General features: G+C 40.1%; 1 protein-coding gene across 5 annotated transcripts in view; it reads right to left on the bottom strand.

Moving 5' to 3' along the window:
* SMARCA2 (SWI/SNF related, matrix associated, actin dependent regulator of chromatin, subfamily a, member 2) overlaps positions 1–24,662 on the bottom strand; it is a 177,816-nt gene that overhangs the window by 122,097 nt on the left and 31,057 nt on the right. For 2 of the 5 annotated variants that reach the window (XM_034774952.1, XM_034774953.1), the window contains exons 4-11: positions 23,518–23,847; positions 22,996–23,025; positions 21,887–21,994; positions 19,821–20,070; positions 6,298–6,424; positions 4,655–4,828; positions 4,220–4,393; positions 613–783 (exon numbers count right to left, since the gene is read on the bottom strand). In XM_034774952.1, coding sequence (XP_034630843.1) covers positions 613–783; positions 4,220–4,393; positions 4,655–4,828; positions 6,298–6,424; positions 19,821–20,070; positions 21,887–21,994; positions 22,996–23,025; positions 23,518–23,847 — 1,364 coding nt within the window. The remainder of the gene's footprint in view (positions 1–612; positions 784–4,219; positions 4,394–4,654; positions 4,829–6,297; positions 6,425–19,820; positions 20,071–21,886; positions 21,995–22,995; positions 23,026–23,517; positions 23,848–24,662) is intronic. The other 3 variants (XM_034774954.1, XM_034774956.1, XM_034774955.1) reach the window with 3 other exon arrangements.

The following is a 24,662-nucleotide window of genomic DNA, read 5'->3' on the forward strand; positions in this document are numbered from 1 at the left end:
TCATGTTGATTAGTAAACTGACACTTAAAGAGCTAATTCAATATTTGTATAGCATAAACCACATGATTTCTTATACCAGACTTTTGGAACAAAAATGTATACTCGTTTAATGTTAGCAATTTCATAGTTTATAAAATTTCAAGCAAGCTTGTATACATAAGACCAATGCAGAGTTTAGCTTAACAGAGAAGGTTCAGGTGTGACTTGATTCCAGTTTATAAGTATCTGTATGGGGAACAAATATTTAATAGTGGGCTTTTCAATCTCGCAGAGAAAGGTATAACATGAGCCAATGATTAGAAGCCCAAGCTAAACAAATTCGGACTGCAAATAAAATGTATATTTTTAATTATGAGAGTAATTAACCATTGGAACAATTTACCACGGGTTGTGGTGGATTCTGCATCACTGACAATTTTTAAATCAAGACTGAATGTTTTTCTAAGATGTGCTCTATTTCAAAAGGAATTATTTTGTGGAAGCTCTATGACCTGTGTTATGCAGGAGGTCAGACAAGACTATCACAACGGTTTCTTCTGGTCTTACCCACCAACAGTTACATTAGCAGGGCGCAGTGGGGAGATATTAGTTGTAGCTCAGTTCTCTACTTGCCTTCTTTCTTCTCCTCCTCTTTTTCTTTTCTTTGGCAGCTTGTGCTTGCTTGTGCTCCCAAACCAGATTAGTCAGGTTGGCCACATACTCATCTGTCTGCTGCAGCAGGTATGCCAGACGTCTGTCTTTCTTCTGGTCAATCAGCTTACGGTAGCCTTCTTCATCTTCAGCCTACCAACACAGAGAAAAACAACATTCATGGTCTAGACACTTACAGAGAAGAAACACCACCACTAGCACTGGAACTATAGAAGTGTATTTGAAATGTCTTCGATTCCCATTTTTGAGGTGCAGGATAACTTGAGGACCTTCTACAAAAGAAATGGGTCAGGAAGGGAAGAATTGTATACTTTTTGACACACTGAATGGGTAAGGCCCTAGGAAACTCACAGCCTTACAGAAGGCTGCAAAGGGGAAGATTTTCAAAGGCTCAAAGTGCAGTTAGGTACATAACTCCTATTGAAAGGTAATGAGAGCAGGATGTCTAATTCTGATTTGTGCTTTAGAAATCTCATCCAATAATCTTTGAGTATTATGAAATAGGAGGTGGATTTCCTGCTAGCATGTTTCAAACATGACCATTTTCCTAGTCTAGACATGGTCTTTGAGGGGAGAAGAGACTTTTTAGTTTTTAAAAGATAAACTTCTTGGTATATAGGTTTCAGGGTAGCAGCCGTGTTAGTCTGTATCCTCAAAAAGAACAGGAGTACTTGTGGCACCTTAGAGACTAACAAATTTATTAGAGCATAAGCTTTCGTGGGCTACAACCCACTTCTATGCATCCGAAGAAGTGGGTTGTAGCCCACGAAAGCTTATGCTTATGCTCTAATAAATCTGTTAGTCTCTAAGGTGCCACAAGTACTCCTGTTCTTTTTGGTATATAGGGTAAAAGATAAGTAAAAATGCCACTGATTTGGGCTACATTTCAAGAAAGGAATGAAATAACTACATAGCATAGGCCTGACTGACACTTAAACTTATATACATAGTTATGTTGGTCAGAGATGTGAAAAAAACCCAAACCCCCAAGCAACACAGTTATGCTGACAAAAACCCCAGTGTGGAAACAGCTAGGTTGACAGAAGAGGGCCTCTCTTGTGCACACACAGGCCACGTGTGCTCAACATGCAGTTGTGTCCTCACAAGAATTCAACTGTGAATTTGGTAAGCACTGGGGTAGTAATACCTGAAGTGCCCCTGACAGAAAATCTGATTGAAGATGACCCTCAAGTGATTTGTCTTTGAAAACAAAGATGACAACTCACAGTCCACAGGTAGATGGCCTCAGGGGCGAGCAGTGGATATTAGTGTTCTGGGCATGTCTGAGGGTACATCAAGTTGGCCGCTGCCCCTCACTTTTATTAGCGATGTGACCTACGTGCTCCTAACATACAAATCCTGGACTGATATCTGCTCATTCACCTCAGGATGTAAAAATGTTTTTAAAACAGCGAGAGTACATGTTTTATTTCTGATAATTAACATGGCAACAGTTAGAGCAGCTAGTCTAAAGGATCTCTATAATGTAGATTGGTATATAACAGGGTTGGTCAACCTGTAGCTCCGGAGCCACATGCGGCTCTTCATAGATTAATATGAGGCTCCTTGCATAGGCACTCACTCCAGGGCTGGAGCTATAGACTACTCAAACCCCTGCTCTGCTCCAGGCCCTGCCCCGACTTCACCCCTTGCCCCAAGCCTGCCATGCCCTCACTCTTTCCCCCATCCCCACCAGAGCCTTCTGCGCACCGCGTAACAGCTGATCGCAGCAGGCAGGAGGTGTGGGGAGGGAGCAGGAGGCACTGATTGGTGGGGCTGCCAGCAGGCAGGAGCCACTGCAGGTTGGAGTGGGGGGAGCTGATGAGGGGGCTGCTGACATATTACTGTGGCTCTTCTGCAATGTACGTTTGTAAATTCTGGCTCCTTCTCAGGCTCAGGTTGGCTGCCCCTGGTATATAACCTTGAGAAAGGCCTCAGGGCCAAAAAATTTGTTCTTTTCCTCTGCAAATCCTTCATTTGTATTTTGCATGTACTTGTATTTTTCATTTAGTGATTTAAAACCAATCTAGTCAGCCCTTATAGTTGGTAGTGACAGATTTTGGACAAGCATTGAGGCTTTGCCCCATATCTTCACCCAAATTAGACATTTACTTGCTCTTTCACTGATGTTGTGCCTTACGAAAAGTGTGTCACTCAAATGCTTGTAAAAATTAATAACTAGTTTCCCAGTCATTAGATTTACTGTTGGTAGACCTCAGTGAATCCTACTGTTAAATAGAATTAGATCACAAAGTTACCAGATTTCTACTAATATTAAAAAGAAAATATTAGTCTACTCTAAGGTGATAACCATGACCAGCTAACACACTTCTAAACACAACTTGCCTTGTCTACGTTAGGTGCAAAGTCCTATATAAAATTATCTTCGTTAAAATGTTTTAATTAAGATGTTATAAAAACACAAGCTATTTTCCTAATCTAGACATGCCTGCCAATCAGTTTGACAGCACTCTGAAGAGACATGGTCACATGGGAAGCCGACCCATCACATTTTCCCCTCAAAAGAAACGATGAGTAGTACTATTGTGAGGTGGTGGGGAGGAGGGAAAGAAAAAGAAAGATACTCTTGCTGCTAGCTTTCTTTGGACCATAACTCTGAGGATTAATGGTCAGATGGAATTAGTGTCGCTCTTAGACAGTCACTAATTCCCAGAAAATACTGTATTTATCATCATTGCTTAAATACGTATATTTTAAAAAAAGCCAGAGTGGGCTAGAAGAAAGTGTGAAGAGAGGAGAGAGAGTTACCGCTACTAACTGAAATAACCTTTTTCCCTTTAATTTTTCTACAAAAATAATTTACACAGCAAATGTATTCTTTGGCACATAAATCATAATCAAACTAAGTTCCTGATGAATATTGCAAAAAAATAGAGGCATAAGTAGTTATTAGAACTATAATGAAAAGGTTAGAAAAAAATACATGATCTTCATGTGGTGAATATACTAATGAACTTTGCCACATACCTGCACTGTTGTAAAAAATGTTTGAAATATGAAATTAGAAAGATTAGGTGATTTAATGGAGATTACAAAACAGCAGTTATACTGTCACGAGCAGATTATCAGTAATGAGGCTAGACAAATATACACAAGGGTAAATATGGCTCAAACAAAAGTAAATATGGCTCAAAGTGAACAAAGTCAAACAAATAATGTCACTACCACCACTATAAAGCACATAAAACTAATCTCACAGGTATGTTTAGATTCATATTAGTTAAAATCTAATTGATCAGAGAGCCCTTATCATGCAAAGGAAGTATATGAGTCCTTGAGAGTATATATCAGGGTATTAAATAGATACTGAATTTATTTAATATATACTTGGCAAACAGGCTGTTTGGCAGTCAAATCTGAAGACTGCAACATTCAGTATTTGCAGCAAAGTTTGATCAGCAATGCTTTGTTTTTCCTAACTCTTTCCAGTAGTATAAAAAATATGCTACATCTTAATACAACACATTACTATCTCCCCACTCTCATATCATTAGAATTGTTACTACAGAGCATGCCAGAGTTGGCATTTTACCAAAAGACCCCTTACCATCAGTCTTCTCATTCTTTCTTTCTCAATTCGCTCAGTTTCCTTCTTCTGCTCACGCTCAGTATTGGCATGCCAAGTTGCCACAGCTTTAGAAAGTTTCTGAATTTTCCCAGCCACTGACCGGTGGTATTCTTTAAAATCTTTAGCATGCTGCAATATGCTGTTCAGATATTCCTAGAGAAAGAAAATAATAAATCAGCTGAGACATTGTAGTATAATTGACAGAATACAGGATTTAAAACTACGAACACCCAAATTCTGGACTGCTCCGCTTGCTTACTGTATGGCCTCTGGTAAGTCATCTCTTTGTATTCTGGGATCCCTAAATATAAAACGGTGATAGCTGGCCAAGCAAAGCAAGATCTAACACTTACCTCAATGGCATTTCTCTGTATCTGGAATACATTAATTTTGGAATAGCAGAGATTAAAATACCTGGTGCTTCTGTCTACGTTTTCTCTCCTGTTCTATTTTCTGCTGTTTCTCAAGCTTTTCTGTCATTCGGGCTTCCCTCAGAGTCTGGCGCTTGCTGCGCTTGTAGGCTTTGGAGTTCAGTGCTGTCTCCAGTGTTGTGTCACGGCGCATGCAGGCCACCACCTCTTGTCTTAGCTACCAGCAAGAAGAGACAAACTTAAAAAAACCACCATTCTGCACTCACAGAAGAACAATTTTAGTCACCAATACAGCATATGAAGGTAGAAAGTTAACTTTTCATGAGCTCTTCAATCCTGCTTCTCCCTTTCACTTTTCATTGAGATACTGAAAATTTAGATCCTGTAATCCTCAGATGCAGCAAGAAGGTGAACATCATCCTAAAAAGCTCTTCATTCTTTGTAGGATCTTCCTCTTTCTATACAGTGGTATGACCTCCACTTATATAAGCAGGTCCACAAGTGGTGTGTCTAATATTAGAGGTCAAACATGGCAGATGTCACACTCCTTCCTCCCTCACAAGCTGGTGTTGAAAATGATTGTCCTGCTGGCATGGAAGGGGCTAACCAAGATGAAAATCCATTTTAACAAAGCATGGTAGAACAAGATGACCTGTGTTCTGTTTTAAATCTGATGTTGAACTTGGTTGACCCCACACACATCGACGGGACATTCATTTTCAGCATGAGATAGTGGGATGGCGGAAGCAGCAGGGAATTACTAAGGCTGAGAGGGGCATGGCCACACAGTTCTAAATGCACAGAATGAATAGCATGCTGCTCCTGAGAACTGGCCTCAGACAAGACTCTACCATAAAGGAATCACTAGGGCAGTGGGGAGGAGGATACACATAGCATGGTACACACACTACTAAACTGTGCTAGTCCCAAAGATTTCTTCCAGGAACCAATTTTGGCTGGCCAATAGGGGCAGGGTCAAGAGCAGCCAACTGACACCCCTGCTGCTCTCAGGCCAGCTGGGAGAGCCAAATGGCAAGGGTCTAGGGAGTCTGGCACAGCAAAGCCCCTTTGCAAAATTCTTATGCTGTGCCTGCACCCAAGGTCTGAGCAAACTTATATCTTGGACATGCTCTTGTTGGGCCTAGCTGCACAGCCTGCACATTACCACAGGTCTTTTGAAAATAGGGGTCACTGTGAGGAACACACAATAATCACACACATGTATCACTGAGAACATGCAACTGGTTCTTAGAAAAATCTGACCCACTAGGTTTTGAGATTATCAGAAAAGTGACATCTATTATGATTTGTATTTGAACAAGGGGTTGTGAACTCTCAGCCTATCCTGTCCTCCTTTTTGATCTATTTGTGCCATCCCCATGTTCTCCCTGAAAGACTAGATCATAAATCTAGGATTTTAAGGACTATACTGCAGGATTAAACAGGAGCTGGGGAGGGAGAGAGAGAACACACGCATTTTCAGTTATAAATGAAATACAAGATACTGATCATGTACATTTGATGTTTCTATGAATAGCGTTTTTCAGTTAAGTTTGCTCAAATATTGACATTCCTCTTTAAACTCAGTACTTTCGTAAATGTCTACTGCCAATATATCCTGTGCTGAGGAAAGATCACTTTCGATTGTGACCACTGCAAAAATTTCCCTTCAGTAAAAGGTATTACCTGGCGCTGAAAATTCAGTAACCTAAGTGCCTTCAGCTCGACTGTAGCTTTGGTTCGCAGATCAGGAGGCAGAGAGCCAGGTAAATTCTCCAGTTCCTGGATTCTGTGAGCAATTCGAGCCTGAAGTCTAAGATGATAAAGGATGTGGGAAAGATATCAGGAAAGATCTGTCAGTAGTTATCAATATTATATGATAACATAAGCAATTTCTAATACCCAACTATTCAGTCAATTTCTAATACCCAACTATTCTGAATTAACATGCATTTCTAGGAATGGAGAGAAAATCAGACTTACATTTACTCTACAGGAATACCCTTGATAACGAACAATGAAGACTCTCTCTCTTCCCTCCTCCCCTTAATTTTAGCTATTAGTTGTATGAGAACAGCAACTCAGCAGATCTATTCTACTCATGCTTTCAAGCATTTTGTGTTTGCAAGCCAGTTTGTTAAGCACAAAGAAAAAATTTTTATAAAACAATTGAGTATTATTTTAGGTCTCTTTAAAGTGTGATTGCAGTCAGAATAGTGATTGTGTAAGACTGGGACATTCTTATTTAGCAGAACTGTTTCTTGTTGGTGATTAAAATCCTATGTGCTTATTCTACTGACAAACTTTAAGTTTTCACTTTCTTTATTCTTTAAACAAACTGTTGGCATTGCAGAGCTATTACAGTGCAAGCTGGATTCTATTCCAGCTCACTCAGCCCCTACAGAATTAATTTCCAGTTGCAAACTCTTTTAAAACCAACCATGGTGCACAAACCAGAAAGAACACACCTTCATTTTCAAATTCCAAACTGAGTTTGTAGTGCTGTTACTGTAGTTATATAATCTTTCTAAAGTGGCATTTTGTTTTGTTTTACTTGTAACTTGGCATATTTGATCAGGCAATGAATGACCGACAAACATGGACCCCAAAATGCTACTTTTAATAACACTATCTACGTGTGGTTTAATATTCCTTTTGGCTTTTTGGCACTTTTACAAATACAATGCTGTCTAACTTCAGTGTAATTTCAACCATGGAATTCTTTCAACTAGATAAAAATGGATTATAACCAATAACCAGTGAGAATTTCTGAATGAATTCTAAGTGGTTCAGTCGTTAAACATTTTGGGCCATGGTCTGCATTGCAATGCAAGTGAATCAACAATAGGAGCCAGAGGAGAGAATTTCTGTCCCAATTTTTTACAAAGCCATGGAGATGAGAATTTATCTAGTCTACTCATGCTACATGTGACATACACACTTCTGGAGATTTATAAGGGAAGTCTGATTCCATAAATTAAAAGGCTGATCCTACTCCCTCCTGAAAAGGATAACAGACTCATAGCCAAACCTATACTATCACTCATCTTCTCTCCATCACAATATAATACAGGTAAGAAATTGATAATAGCATTAATAGAGTATTTGGCAACCTGGTAAACGAATTTGCTAACAAAGCAAAACATTAAGGATACTGGCTATGTCACACCAACCAAACTAAAGAACCGCTTACACCTAAAAAGGCAATTGTAACTTATGCTTTTTAAAGCCACATACACCACGCATTCCTATTCTACAACATCACCCCTGCTCCAAAATAATACATAAGAACAGCCATTCTGGGTCAGACCAATGGTCCATCTAGCCCAGTATCTTGTCTTCAGACAGTGGCCAATGCCAGGTGCTTCAGAGGGAATGGACAGAACAGGCAATCATCAAGTGATCCATTCCCTGTCATCCACTCCCAGCTTCTGGCAAACAGAGGAACTAGACAAAAATGGATTATAATCAATAACCAACAATATTTTCTGAATGAATTCTAAGTGGTCCGGTCGTTAAATATTTTGGACCACAAGCTGCATAATAGGTGGTGCAACCAGCCCCAAGTATAATACTTTACAGGCACACAGATGTAAAAAGGCAAAACACTAGCTCCAATTCTGGTGCCACTAAAGTCAGTGCAAGTTTTACCAGAGACTTCAATGGGAACAGGATTGGACATATTGACAGGTCAATTTTCTGCAGGCCCCAGTTTCCATGAAACTTAAGCAAAGCAAAGCAAAACAAACAAAATACACTTTTTTTTATAAAAGGTTTTTAAGGAAAAAATATTCTGCTGATGTGTACACAATTCAAACATTGCAATATTTTGCTAATACAAAAAAAAAAAAACCAACAGAATAAATCCCCCCCCTTTTGGGGGGAGGGACACATAATAGTTGCTTGGGCAATCTTTCATTGTAGTAGTAGTAGTATACAACATTATGTATATGTCTACGTTAAATAAAAATGGAAACAATGAAAAAAGTATTGACTAAGGAAGCAGATACAGTGGTGATATAAGTTAATTCTCTGTTGAAGACTGCATTTACAGAATGAATAATCTATTAATGGTACTGTAGCAGGGTGGTCACCCGCTCCTGCCTGGAAGGGCTTAAAACAGCCCTGGAGAGGGCTGGGGCAGGGGGAAAAGCTGGGCTGATTGGGAAGCAGCTGCAGCTGGGGCCACACCCCAAACAAACCCAGCTGGCCCTATAAAGGCCAGGGAGGCCAGGAGCAGAAAGATACTCTCTCTCACCTTTGGAGAGGGAGGGACTAGGTTGCCTGGGGAGCTGAGGAAGGTACCGAGGGTGGAGCAGTGCTGGGGAGCTCCAGCCTAGCAGAGCCCCAGGCTGCAGGCCAAAGTAAGGGTCCACTAGAGGGTACTAGGGCTGCAGAGGGGCAGTTCCGCTATAGGTAGAAGCAGCGGGTCCAAACCCAACCTTGCCTGTGATGAGTGGCTTATACTGCAGTCTGCCCCAGGGAACGGAGGGCTAGTTGGTGACTGGCAGTAGTCTACAACTGAGGTGAGGTGGGGATAGTGGGTGGAGGTTCCCCAGGAGGGGTGACCCAGAGATTGAGGTGTGTATCGCCCGGGGGCAGTACCCTGGCGTGCAAGGGGCACCGGGTCCGGGAGAGACATGGGGGCCAGGGAAAGCGGGACACCGGCCTGCAGAGGGCGCTCCAACGGCTGGAGAGCTAATTCCCAGAAAGTACCAGCAGGAGGCGCCGCAGGGGTGAGTCGTCGCGCACCGTTACAGTACAGTTCTACATTATCATGCTATAAAATTGCCATTCATAAATATGTCACCAGAGAAGATTTCTTTTTTTAAAAAATCCCTTGAAGAGATCTTAACTAGTCTCTTTGCTGTACCTTGTGTTAAATTAGAGTGGAAGACAATCACTAAACCCTAACATTACATAGAGAAGTAGTGAGATATTTTGAGGGCCTTGAACACTGGACTGGTGTTAAATTTACCTTTTGTTACAGTAAATTACCACAATCCACAGAGTTCACTGACCATTAATCTTGCACTTTCATTTCTGTGGTATAGTGAACCAACCCTGGTAGTCTGTCCATTACAACAGGAGAGCAAATGTCTCAGTTTGGAAGGCCTGAAAACAAGTAATCTGTTAGACTACTGGGGCTATTGGGATATACAAGAGCAATGATGACCCCAAAGTACCTGCTTCTATATGAAATGGACTAGAATCATACAAATGCTGACTGAGGGCATGTGGCCCTGGCAAAAGCACTCTGTGCAAAGCACTACTGCAGGTACATTCCTTAAAGAAGTTACCAGTTAGAACAGTGATGGTGGAAAAGGTGGGTGCTGCAAAGAAAAATTAGGAATCATATTGCACATGGATATATTTGGGTCAACCTCAGAAAGGGCTGGACTACATTAGAATTTCCCAGATACAGAAATGATCATACTCAGAGGTGAGTTTAACATTGGTTTGGGGTTTTTTGTGCTTAATATCTATATTTTAAGCACTGCTCCTCTACATACTATTTTGTCTCAACATCAATAGGATACAATAAGTAGTGTGATAAAGAGATACAAGATTTGAAACTTCCTGAAACAACAAAGGCTGGATTACTGCATAACTGCAGGAGACTCATTTAGTGTCCTCAAGAGTACAGAAAATTGAAGCAGAATTAGGTCAGTCAGGTTTTTCCATACAGATTGAACAGTAAATCAAGAGGAGTTACTGTTCTGGCAAGAAAGAGTTCCATTAACGGCAACAGATATTTGTTCAGGTCCAGAGGAGATTATGATGATTCCTACAGGAGAGTTATTTGTTCAGAAAATAACACTGGGAGATTTTGTTCTTTCAAGTAACTATATGACACTACAAAAATCCACATTTTGTACAACTCTAACTCTAACTGGACTTAGTGATTGCGAGGGAATTTCAGTGCTGTTACAGATGAAAAACAACTTGAAAAGTCTAGTGCAGGAGTCGGCAACATTTGGCAAGTGACTTGCCAGGGTAAGCACCCTGGCGGGCCGGGCCAGTTTATTTACCTGCTGACGCGGCAGGTTCGGCCAATCGCGGCCCCCAATCGCCGCGGTTCGCCATCCTGGGCCAATGGGGGCGGCGGGAAGCCGCGGCCAGCACATCCCTCGCCTGCGCTGCTTCTCGCCGCCCCCATTGGCCCGGGACGGCGAATCGCGGCAAGTGGGGGCCACGATCGGCCGAACCTGCCGCGTCCGCAGGTAAATAAACTGGCCCCGCCCTCTAGGGTGCTTACCTTGGCGAGCCGCGTGCCAAACGTTGCCGACCCCTGGTCTAGTGGCTTCCCTACCTCCTGCCCTTTATAAAGGAGGATTAGATTGACTATTGCACATCCACACAGACTAGCAGCTGATAGATGCATAAAGAGATTTAGGGCTCGTCTACACTTATAATGCTGCAACACTGCTGCTGCAGCACTGTAGCACTTCAGTGAAGATGCTGCCTACATTGACTGGTACGTAATTCACCTCCCCAAGAGCTGATAGCTAGGTCAATGGGAGAATTCGCTAATTGACCTAGCGCTGTCTAATCTGGGGTTTAGGTCCGTTTAACTGCATCACCAAGGAGTGTGGATTTTTCACACCCTGGAATGGCATAATTATATTGACCTAATTTCCTAGTGTAGATCAGGTATATAGTTCTGAAATGTTCACAGATGTCTGGTGCTTATCCTCATACTGATGAGTCCAGATCATAGCTATGATTTTTCTCAATCTCCCAGTCCCAAAATAGCTGTAATGTTTCTGCTGAGGCAATCAGCTATGAAACAGTTAAAGTATTTACTCTCTTTGGAGTCAATATGACTTCTGCTATGTGTGCAATGACACCTCCCCAAGCTATTGTTTTGACTTACTCAGTAAGGCATCTGAACAGTGTTTGCAGCCATGAGGGCTAAGGGCTTGATCCTATGGTCACTGAAGTCAATGGAAAAACTCCTACTGAGTTTGATGCTGCTGGATCAGGCCCCAGATGCTTAACTTTTAGTTTAAAACACAAGCTTAAAACTATAGGAACCAATAGGGACACCAGAGAATTGATACCACAGAGATTGATATGCATCAGCTTAGCCAGACCCCTGGATGCATCTTCAATTTACTGAAAGGTAAATACTAATCTGCTAAATCTTTGAGTATTTTGGACAACTGCCCTGCTTTCTGACAAGTGAGACCCAGAAATGGGGCCAGCCAACGCACTTAGGTGGAAACACACAATTTTTTTAAAAAAAATGGTTTGAACAGTTATCAATGGATGCCTCCCAATGCACCTTCTCTGGAAGGGATATAGTAACCCACGTCTCAAATAGGACACAGGAATACCATATTGGATCAGACAAGTGGTCCATCTAGTCCTGTACCCTATTTCCAAAGTATCAGATGCTTCAGAAAGAGTTTATATACACTTCTACCTCGATATAACGCTGTCCTCGGGAGCCAAAAAAATCTTACTGCGTTATAGGTGAAACTGCATTATACTGAACTTGCTTTGATCCACCAGAGTGCGCAGCCCTGCCCCGCCCCCCGGAGCACTGCTTTATCGTGTTATATCCGAATTCATGTTATATCAGGTCACGTTATATAGAGGTAGCGGTGTATCTCTTATACATTAAAAAAAAAAAACACACACACACACCACAATCCTATCTAATGTAACTGTGAATGCTTTCATTATCCATACCGTCTTCATTTTCTTGCATCCCACTAAGTTCTTGGCCTCACTGATATTTTGTGGCAATGAATTCCACAGGCTGGGGATTTCTTGGTGGCATTTTGTTTCTGTTTTTTTTTTTTTTTTTTTTTTGGGGGGGGGGGGGTTATTTAAAAAAAACCACAATACATAATTTATTTCCTTGTATTAGTTTTAAATCTGTTCTCTTTTAGCTGCATTGACTGTCCCTTGTTCTTGCATTACATGAGACTGTCCCTTGTTCTTGCATTACGTGAGAGGGTGAACAAAAAAACACTGGTTTACCTTCACTATATATCCCTAATTATTTTGTATAACTGCAACTGGCTGGCAGAGTTTCTCTGATTTTCCCAGTGACCAGGTTGTTAGAACTGTAGTGAGACGCTGATTGATTCAGACCAATTCTTTCTGCCCAGCCTGAATTGTTAGCTGCACCCTAGATATAAAGGAGGTGGGAGTGGCTCTTTGGACATTTGCTGATCACTTCCTTTAATGCTCTCTGGGCCTGATCCTATTTTTATATATTCTGTATATTTAGATAGGTTGAACAGACTGAACTTATTCCAGGTAAGGTATGCTTTATATAAATTAATGGTATTATAATATTTTCATCATCATTTTCTATCCTATTCTTTAAATATTCTAACGTCATCTGCTTAATGTGATGAAGTTTAAGAAATTTTCACTGAGCTGTTCACAATGATACCCAGGTCCTTTCCCAATATGTAGGAGTAGTGAAGAGGGGAAAAAAATGAAACAGAGTGGCAGTTTGCTGGTAATTATTTTTCCATGTACAACAATATTAACTTTTTAAAGAATTTTATGATAACCAGTTTTCACCTAAAGCAAATGCATCAGACTTTTCTGGACCGTGCTCATCTTCTAATCCCTCGAACTGATAAAAATATATTGGAATATTCATCTTTTCAGGGAAAATGCTAAAGGCTATTAAGTCATTCATTCATAAGAGGGTCAAGAAGAAAACAGCCTTTTTCAAGTGCTTGAAGTACTTACTAACCCTATTTAAAGGATACATTTAATTAATCTCTGCAGTTCAGCATTTTATCTTCATCGATACAGAACATGGCTATTGCATTACAAACTGAAGATAGAGATCTCCTTACAAAGTAGGTGATACTTACCTCTCCTTCACCAATTGGGGGTAACTGCAGAAACTGTACCAGAGCACTGCAGGCTGTATGAAATGGATGCCAGGCAGCAAGCAAGAAAGCTTTGTAAAAGGGAGACCCTTTTCAGGTAATAAAAGAAATCAATTTGACATAGTTTGCAGTGATCATAAATTAAAGATGCTGGAAAGTGCCATTTTTTTTAATTAATGCTGGTGGGAAGGAGAGCCGTTCCACCTAGTGGAATAACGTTACATTACACTACACATTATTAGTTTTAGACATATTCCTTAAGATTAAAGCAGCACTTAATTTCCAAGGAAGTATTAAAATGGAGTTTTATAAAATGGCCATATTTCAAGCAGCCCAGGAAATTTAACAGCTCAACACATAGTAGTAATTTAAACTTTTTATAGCAATGGGTATTTTAAATATCCAAGTTTCTTTTAATCTACCATTAGTCACATAGGGATTAACAACAATTACACTCCTGATTTCATCTCACAGCAACATATGCTGCAAGAGCTGCTAGGCACCACCAACTGAATTCTGTGGCAACATCAACTCCAACTTTTCTTGCTTTTTTGTTGATTTAAGCCAAAGCTTTTTAATGTCAAAATGTGGCCCTTTTGGGGGAGTAAGGGGAAATCTATTAAAAGGAGAGTCTCCCCTTGACATGCCATCAGTTTCAAGGCTTCTTCAGTCTCAACAATATATTAATGAATCTATTACTGCTCCTCCATCTGTAGTGGTCCATTTAACAAATGGCTAACGGAGAAGAACGCTGCACCTTTAAGTGCCTACTTTGAAGAACTGTCAAATCAACTGTATAGCTTCCTAGTGGAAAGGAAGTCCAAGACACAGGAATTCCAGTCACTGAGCAGATTAGATGCATTTCTTCAATGTAACAGCAAATATTAAAGAAATGTTTCATGTTTACATCATCCATAAAAAGATGACATTAACTATTAGTTGCACAGTTAAGCACTCAAGTCAAGAAAGATGTGCGCAGCAGTACATATCCTTTCCTGTGCAACTTTGGAGGTCTGCAAAAGCACTCCATCAACTTCTTACAGGGTGCACACGTGCTGAGGTTTACTGCCCACACATATTTTCAGGTCACTTTTCAGTAGGCAGTTACATCAGCCACGCATGCATGTGCAGTATGACGTTCCTTAGTGTTACACTTCACAACCTAAGCAAGGAGAGCCCGTACCTGAGGCTACTGCACATACACAGTAGGCGATTACCAAAGCTTATAACTTGGTTACACCACAGGCACATATCCAGTAGTGGTATATTACCAACCACCTGACCAGGATGGTGATAGTGACTGTGAAATGCTCAGGGAGATTAGAGAGGCTATTAAAATAAAAAACTCATTAATAATGGGGGATTTCAACTATCTGCATATTGACTGGGTACATGTCACCTCAGGACAGGATGCAGAGATAAAGTTGCTTGACACCTTAAATGACTGCTTCTTGGAGCAGCTAGTCCTGGAACCCACAAGAAGAGAGGCAATTCTTGATTTAGCCCTAAGTGGATCTGGTCCAAGAGGTGAATATAGCTTGACTGCTTGGTAATAGTGACCATAATATAATTAAATTTAACATCCCTGTGATGGGGGAAACACCACAGCAAGCCAACACTGTAGCATTTAATTTCAGAAAGGGGGACTACACAAAAATGAGGAAATTAGTTAAACAGAAATTAAAAGGTACAGTACCAAAAGTGAAATCCCTGCAAGCTGCATGGAAACTCTTTAAAGACACCATAATAGAGGCTCAACTTACTATGATTTTTTAATTTGGAGTATACATTTAAGAGAACCAAAAAAGTGCCACTGTGGCCGAACAACAAAGTAAAAAAGCAGTGAGAGTCAAAAAGGCATCCTTTAAAAAGTGGAAGTTAAATGCTAGTGAGGAAAATAGAAAGGAGCATATACTCTGGCAAATGAAGTATAAAAATATAATTAGGAAGGCCAAAAAATTTGAAGAACAGTTAGCCAAAGACTCAAAGTAATAGCAATCTTTTTTTTTAAGTACATCAGAAGCAGGAAACCTGCTAAACAACTAGTAGGACTTCTGAACAATCAAGATGCTAAAGAAGCACTCAAGGAAGATAAGGCCATTGTGGAGAAACTAAATGAATTATCTGCATCGGTCTTCACAGTTGAGTATGTGAAGGAGATTCCCAAACCTGAGCCATTCGTTTTAGGTGACATATCTGAGGAACTGTCCCAAACTGAGGTCATTAGAGGTGGTTTGGAACAAATTGATAAACTTAACAGTATTAAGCCACCAGGACCAGATGGGATTCACCCAAGAGTTCTGAAGGAACTCAAATGTGAAATTGTGGAACTACTAACTGTAGTTTGTAACCTATCATTTAAATCCGCTTCTGTACCAAGCAACAAAGAGTCCTGTGGCACCTTATAGACTAACAGACGTACTGGAGCATAAGCTTTCGTGGGTGAATACCCACTTCGTCAGATGCGTCACATGCGTCTGACGAAGTGGGTATTCACCCACGAAAGCTTATGCTCCAATATGTCTGTTAGTCTATAAGGTGCCACAGGACTCTTTGTTGCTTGGTACAGAAGCGGATTTAAATGATAGGTTACAAACTANGGGTATTCACCCACGAAAGCTTATGCTCCAATATGTCTGTTATAAGAGAATGGAAGGACTTTCCTCATTGTAGAAAAGTATCTGAACATTTCAGTGGAACATAACATAAGAACGACCATAATGGGTCAGACCAAAGGTCCATCTAGCCCAGTATCCTGTTCTGTTCATTCCCTCTGGGGTACCTGGCACTGGCCACTGGCGGAAGACAGGATACTGGGCTAGGTGGACCTTTGGTCTGACCCATTACGGTCGTTCTTATGTTATGTTCCACTGAAATATTCAGATACTTTTCTACAATGAGGGCTAGATGCCAAATTTTAAATTTTGGTACTTGATGTCTGGAGTGTAGAACTGGTAAAGAAGTGGCAAGAATCTTTTTTATTATGAGGAAAGTCCTTCCATTCTTTTATTACCAAAAAAAGATGAATGAACTGGTTTTTACTCAAACGTTTAACAAAAATTTAAACTTCAGGCACAGACCAAACTAAATACCTGACCATTTCAGAGACATATCAGCAATTACGATGGGTTCTGAGAATGGGAATGCTTATACTACCTTAACTATAGCAGTCATGTCCTGCTCCCATTGTGCAAAAAGGCACATACACTTTATCTAACGATATCAAATTTACCAACAAATTTACTACAACAAAACAAAACCCCCAGCAGCATTCAAGAAAAAAAAAATACACAACTCACCTACAAAAAAAAATAATCCTTTCCAACCTCTCCTCATTCAGGGCAGCATATAAAATATGTCTTTGCAGATTACCCAAAAGATACGAAGTGAGGGTATTTCAAACTAAGCAGCCTTATAATGGATAAGATGAAGCAGTTGTTCAAGGTTCCTAACACACTCTTCTGTCCCTTGCACAAGGACTAGTTGCAGTCATATTCCTTGCACTCCACGCTTAAAAACTGGATGGAGCTAGAACTACCAGCCACCCTAAAGGCAGAGAATGGGGTCACGCCCCCCTCTTCAGAACTTGTACCAGTCAACATTGTTGACTAGCTGTGAAGAATGCATGCCACACTCTTCATATCTTCCCATTCACACTGGGGAGTTCCCAAGGCACAATGCCTCTCTGAGGTCTTGCTGGGATCGTGTGACTATGCAGCACCTTCAAGACAGGCCAGAGTCTTAAAGGCATGGTTTGAATCCAAAGAACACTACACACTAGCCTCTAGGTAGACACAGTCTGTTAATGCACTGCTAAGAGATCCACATTCAAATCCTGGATTAATTCAGGAAAAAGAACAGCTATGTGATCTCCTGTAGGTCCCCATTTGTATACATCCCTAAACCATACAATCTGGCACAAATAGCAATCTCTGCTCCTGGAAGAAGCAGGGTTCAAAGAGAAGAAGCAGCTACAGATGAAGGCTGAGGGGCACCATCACTGATACATGAAAGTGTGTGTGGCACTGGCCCATAGGATTCCTGGCTCATGTCATAGCTATATCCCCTTCCATAAGAACAAAAGTTAAATTGTACTAAGCTTTGTATATCATATATGTTTTCTGAAAATGCAGTTAGACAACAATAACCCTACACAATGAAACAGATAAGGCCATTCCAAGTTAAGGTAAAAGTGATGCTAGTGACTAGGGACTCAATCCAGCAAAACACTTAATTGCACACTTAATTTAAGCAAAAGCTTGACAGTTTTGCTGGATCAGGGCCTGAAAAAACAATTCCAAAAGTAGTACAGAGTGTACCGTTAGGCCTGTTCTTAATCATTAGTAAGATACTTTTTGCTTAGCATCATTACAAGTGTCATATTATGCAAAGTACTACAGATACTAAGTAGATCTTTGAGCAACATCATAACTCTTAGTTGACAGGGCAGTTCTGTCTTACAAGCTTATATACTGCATTCTGAAGTACCTCTAAACAACCTTCAAGGCAGTTAAGATGCAATAATGCAGAATCATGCCAGATATATTGTCCTCTGCAGGGTATTCCTAGGGAAGGTCTTCCCTATCTCTACACTGTTTTCTAGTTTTGCTTAGGGTACTGTAATCACACTAGCCGTGCCCACCAAAACTGGGCTATTTCATCATTGTGTCTCTCAGAAAACAAAGCTTGGAACAAAGCAAATCCTGGAACTGCATCACAAAAGAGGAGTTATGACACTCTAGATAAAACTAAGTTACCCACACTGTAGTGGTCTCTTCTAAGCAGAACATTAGAGTCCAAATCATTTTATTGTGGACACCTCACCCACTCACTAGCCCCCCTTCCTAGCACATTGCTGCTAAACATTTCATATTCCATAAAAGTTCATCTCAATCATCCTCCCTCAGATATCTGTAAAGTTTGAGCACATTCCTGAAACAAATGTCATTAGATCCTGCTTTCCATTTTTATTTCCTTAGGCTTTTACCTTTTCAGTAATTGGAACATAGGCACTGCCATTCCAGATCGGACAAATGGAACATCTAGTCTGTAGCTTGTCACTGACAGTGACCAGTATGAGAGGTTTAAGAAAGGTGCAAAATCCCTATAAATGGGCAACTGTATAACCACCACCTTCCCAAAGGGGAAGTTTTTTCTTAACCCTAGGTAGGCCCTGAAGACACCTGCCTATCATGCTGACCAATACTGCCATCTTGTTTCCTTATACTCCCCTGTATGTTGGTCTGTCTGCACCTGTTGTCTCTTGTCTTAGATTGTAAGCTCTCGGGGCAGGGCACAACTTTTTATTATGTATTTGTATTTGTACAGAACCTAGCACAACTGGGTCCTGGTCCATGACTGGGGCTCGTTGGTGCTACAGTAACACAAATAATTAAATATTAATAATTAAGTATGCAGGCTGATATACTATTATAACAGACACTCCTGGGTCCTCAGCACTTTTTAGTCAGGACACTTTTATTTAAGAGCCTAAATATGAACATAAGGACCTCGTTTTTGGTATTTTTTTAAATCTTCATTTTGGTTTGCTTGCTTGTGCCCTTTATTCCCTGGTGGATCAGCCAACCCACATTCTATTGGACAAACTTCCTGTTTTTTATTTGGCTATTTGTTTTTTGACTTCCATCCTGGCTCTCCTAATTTCCATTTTACATTTCATCTGTTAAACCGGGTTCTCAAATGGGGGGTCGTGACCTCTCAAGGGGTCGCAAAGTTATTACATAGGGGGTTGCGAGCTGTCAGCCTCCAACCCAGACTCCAGCATTTACAATAGTGTTAAATATTTTTAAAAAGTGTTTTTAATTGATAAGGGTCACACTCAGAGGCTTACTGTGTGAAAGGGTCACCAATATAAAAGTTTGAGAACCCCTGTGTTAAACCTTGTTCCTTTCTATTGGAATCACTGGGGCTGAATGCCCACTTGTTGGAAGATATACTTGAGTCCTTGGCACTTAACGATCCCCCTCCCCCGTCCCTGGATTCCAGCTGTCTTTTTTTCCTTTGTTTATAATTCTAATACTTTGTGTGACTGATAACCTTTGCTAAAATAACCTCCATGTTGATTCTAAGGATTTTAGTTTCATAACCTGAGTCCTTTCAGTCCTGATCCAGCAAAGCACTTGAGCACATGTTTAACTTTAAAGTAAACTTTAGAATCACCCTTTAGTTTCATGTCCTTATATTAGTTTTCACTGTGGCCCCTCTCAAAAGAATTATTTTAATTATGACCATTATGAGCTACAATTGCAAAAGAGACCAGCTAGTGTCCACAAACACAACACTGAAGCATGTGTGGCTTAAGTCTCATGTATCCCTCTTTACCTGTATTCACGCTCCTGGAGTATTTCAACAGGATCCAATCCTTGTGGCTTCTGGATGGGACTGATACGGTTCTGTTTTTGTTGCAGCTGGACGATAGGTGAAGGCTGTCCAGGTGTTGGTTGTGGTACAGAAGGACCAGGCATGGCTGCAGAAGGCTGAGCAGCAGGAGGGGCAGGTGAAGGCCTTCCACTAGGAGGTGGTACAGCAAGCTTTTGTGGTGTACTGGCAACATTCATATCTGGGCCTTGACCTGCGAAACAAGTAAGGTGGCCATGTGAAAAACAGAGCAGCTTTATTTTGAACACAAAAATCTGCAGCTAGGCACCTAAGGCAAACTTTCAAAATTAACAAAAATACACACTGAGATAGGTTTCAATTCCCATAGAGGAAGAATATACTGTAGTGGACATTACAGAAAGTAATCCAAAAATAGCAATTGCAACTAACAATTTATTAGGGCTATATTTTCATTTCGTTTTGGGGGTTTTTTTAAGTGTAGAGTTTGTATCAGCAAGAGATTTCTAACACTGGGTAGATCTAAGCAGAGATCAAACTCTGCTTTCTTATGTGGGCGCTGTCTCCATGTTGATTATGAAAATACACCCAGGACCAGAATTTGGCTAGCACCGACAGCAAGCTTCTTTCCACAGCTCAGCCAGAAAAAAAGTCAGCAGTATTCACTTATTAAAACATCCACTTTTATATACTTTACAATATTTGAATATACTTGTAAAATTACATTTAAAAAAAAAAAACACACACACTACCCCAGAATAAGATAGTAATATAAGTAAATAAATATTTCAAGTATGGGGTGCTTGATTTTTCTTCTAAACCGCAGCACTCTCCTTATTTCAAAAGTTTAATGCATCACTTAACATGAAAGTAGCATCCAATAGAGATAAGATAGGGAAGTGCTGCAGTTTATGGCCCTCTGTGCATGGACGAGTAGTTACTGATTTGATGGAGATGTGGGAGAGAGACATTGAAAACAACTGATATCTGCAACAATAAAGCTGTCACTGTATTTTTTGAAGGAGTGCGGGGGTTGTCGTATAATAATTCAATTGATGAAACACAATCTCAGAATCTGTCCTCAATCCCAGGATCAGTTTACTTCAGATCCAGGACCCGAAATCTATCTGGAGAAGATGGCTCATCTTCAGAGCTCAGTTTGTTGGAGCATTCAAAGGAACGTAATGCTACAACTGATTAGAGAGCGGCATTTTGTCTCTTTTATAAAGAGAGCAATAAGTGTCATCTGACAACATTTCTTTTTAGGATAGCAAACCATCACTTAGTCCCCATTTCCTCCAAGATTTAATTCCCTTTAAGCACTGTCACAGAATAAGGACCTTTTTAATAGGAGAAATCTATACCGTATCAGTGTCTGCATTAAAAAAAAATTTAATCTTTGAACAAAAATGTTCCAGACAAAGAAACATTTACTATTAAACTGATATTCTTAATTTGCCCATCACCTTGCTTCTTTTGCTCCATTTTCAAGTAGGCGGGGACAAAAAAAAACCCCAGACAATTTTTAAATGTATTCCCAGAAGATCAGATTGTAAAGCAGATTATCTAGCAGAACAATGTAACATTGTTCTCTAATCCTTGAAGACTAATTTGTACTTTAAAATGTAGTACTTTTTTTAAAAAGCAAGCCTAATTTTACCCATTGTATGAAAACTTTTGTTTACAGTAGCCAGAAAAATGGTCTGAACAGCTTGCTGCAATTAAGCATGCTCAGAATGTAACTACCTGTTTATTAGGTTTTATGCTTGTCCCTCAAACAGCTTATATTTTTCATTCTGATTGTAGAGAGGGGCTTCATGTTCAGGCTGCCTAACAGCAACAATAATTTCATCTGCCCGAGTCATTCCCGGTCTGATCATTTTGTAGGACACTCCTTGATATTTGTGTGTGAGGCAAAGTAAAGGTTACACTATTTCTTCTTTATGCCTTTTTATCTCCCCACTTCCTTTCCTGTTCCTACTCCCAAAGCCCTGGCTACACAGTTTAACCTTAACTGTGTAGTACAAAATTATTGTTGTATTCTCCTCTACCTTCTGCCCAAGATTTAGGGGTCATGGCAGCTGCATGTCCTGGCACTCCTGAAGCAGGTCCTGGCCCAGTTGGGGGACCAGGAATTGAATGCACCCCAATACCTGCAACTCAACAGAGGAAAGAAATGTATTAAAATACACAGCATTTCTATGCATTCAGAAATCACTCCACTTTCTTCCACACAAATCTATATATGCAAATATAGTTTGGGACATTAAATACAGATTTAAGTGGATTCTGCTGTGTGAAAAATAAATGTAATGAAGTGCATTTAAATCAAATCTAATAAAAAAAGACTGGAAGACAAAGCCATGTGCATTGAAATAAAGAGACCAGCGGTGTTGTTAAAATTGTTATTAACAAGAAAAAATAGAATCATTTTAACCCCCAATTTTTAACTAAAGAAAAGTGATTTGGGATCAATTTTACTTGACTAGCATGTAAGGCAAACACGAACATATGTCATCCACAGATAGTTTATAGAAATCTTTAACTCTTTAAAAAATTTGCATATTTTGAAATCTGTTCTTGCTGCTTATTCTCTGCTTAAAATCATAATCCTCTGTTTGGTAGATACTATGACGTCACAAACAGAGGATAACTTCTTATGGTGGGGAATAAACAGCAGGAGGAGATTAACTGTTAAAAACAAAGATTAAGTTTTTATAGCCTCTAGTAACAAGAGAGAGACACAAAAGCAATAGATAAATGATACTTAAAACTGTCTCTAAATAATTTGGTATTTTCTTTTTCATAAGGCATCATCAAGTCTTAAGGGCTTCTAAACCCAAAAAGTGATGTACAGCTAAAAATACATATAGGTTACTTCCTTAAGGATACAGCTATTATGAAAAAAATGCACATAAACTTGGATGGATAAACTTTTTTTCCAGGGGATGAGGATGAGAAGGGTGGTGATGATGGACCATCACCACACAGTGGTTCTGTATGTGAATTACAAACAAAACAAAAAGACCCACACCCCCAAACTTGAGGAGTTTTAAGCAAAGACCTGTTCAAAAATACAAAGGGTTTTTCTGCAGTAAGTGTGTTTAAAGGTTCACAGTTTAAGAAACAAAAAGCATGCTTCTGTCTAAAAAGTGTTTACCTACTATGTTGCTTGTAACATCTAAGATCACTATGACAGAAAAAAAGAAAAAAAATGTTTATATTTTTCAGTTTACTTAGTGCATTTCTCAGTACTCTGTATATAGCCAGTTTCACTGTTTCCCTTACAGAGTCAGTTTCTCCTGTTTTTTGTTAGTCAGATTTTATGTACAACAATAAGGGTGGAATATAAGCACTTAAAAGAGAATAGTAAAAATGTGATTATTTTTTAACACCACAAAAAAGGTAGAGAGTACCCAGGGCAGCTGAAGTACATAAAAATACCTTTGTCTCCATTTTTTTTTTTTAAATTAACTGGATTTCAAGTTTACGGTGTATTTTTAATGCAGTGGTTTTATGCCACTCTTAGTCCAACTAATATAAAGCTGAAGCTCGTTGTTCATACTGAGGCCAAAATCTGGCCCTCACATGCATGCACACACCACCACCGATCCTGATAGTTTTGCATTGGTGTAACTGATGGCAGAATATGACCCACACTTCATAGCCCACATTTACTTACCAGGTAGTCTGCTGTAGTTAGCAGGAGCCTGTTGCTGTTGAATCCCAGGCAACGTCCTCTTCCCTTGAACAGCAAGTTGCAGGTTTTCAGGTAAAGGCTGGCCTCTAGCTAACATTTTGTAAGCTAGAATCTGAGCCCGGAGCTGGTGCAGCTGGACAGGGCTAAAAGGTGAAGGACCCCTGTTGGGTTGGCTCATGACCTGTGGATCTCCTGGTATCATGGGTCCTGGTTGACTTGGTGGCATGTGAGGTGGAGTTGGGCCCCCTCCAGACATTGGGCTGGACACATGTTCTGGTGCTCCCAAAGGAGATGGGTGAGGAGACATATAACCTGGAATAGTTAGGAGGATCACAAATTTACTTTCCCAATTAATTAAGTCTTATGAGCCACAGAACTTCTGTTACCTTTATGAATACCCAAATCATACACATTTTCACGTTAGGTATTATAGCGATAATATTTTTTGTGAAGACAGAAATGGAGATCTGGAGTTCCTTGGGACAACTAGAAGGCTACCAGAACTAATCTTGCACCAGGTATCATGGTTCTTTTTAAATAACAACCCCCCATGTTTTTTGGGGTAAGGCATCTAAAACCAAACTGTCCATCTTAAACACAGTGCCTCCAAACAGCATGGGAACTCTGACCACCATGATGGGGCACTGGTTCACCAAAGGGGTGGGGGAAATTTTCATCTGGAAATTTTTTGAAGTTTGCCTACTATACAGTTTATGCAGATTGCATAATGTTTATTTATTTTGATGTATACATATCTCCCCTGAAAAGAAGCACTTGCCCATTACTCTAGGCATTCCTATAAAAACAGACAGTTCATAAGTCACCCTTCAGTAATTAGATACAATTGCACCACCTTATGCTGAATAATGGCTAAAGTTTGACTAAATAATACTCAATATCCTTCACTATCTGGACACTGGAGAAATTGTAAGAGCCATTTATGAACAAAAACTTCTTTTGAAAAAGCCGATTGAGGCGTTGGTGCTCTGTGAAAGATCTGGTAGAAAAAGCACAGGGCTAGGGAAAAGGGGTAGAACTTGTGTATTCTAGTCCCACCTTTGACTTCATCAGTGTGAATTTTGATTGCACTGTACAAATATTATTTATTTACATCTCAGATCATCTCT

Source organism: Trachemys scripta, chromosome 6 (assembly GCF_013100865.1).
Source record: "Trachemys scripta elegans isolate TJP31775 chromosome 6, CAS_Tse_1.0, whole genome shotgun sequence".
Taxonomy (NCBI): Eukaryota; Metazoa; Chordata; order Testudines; family Emydidae; genus Trachemys; species Trachemys scripta.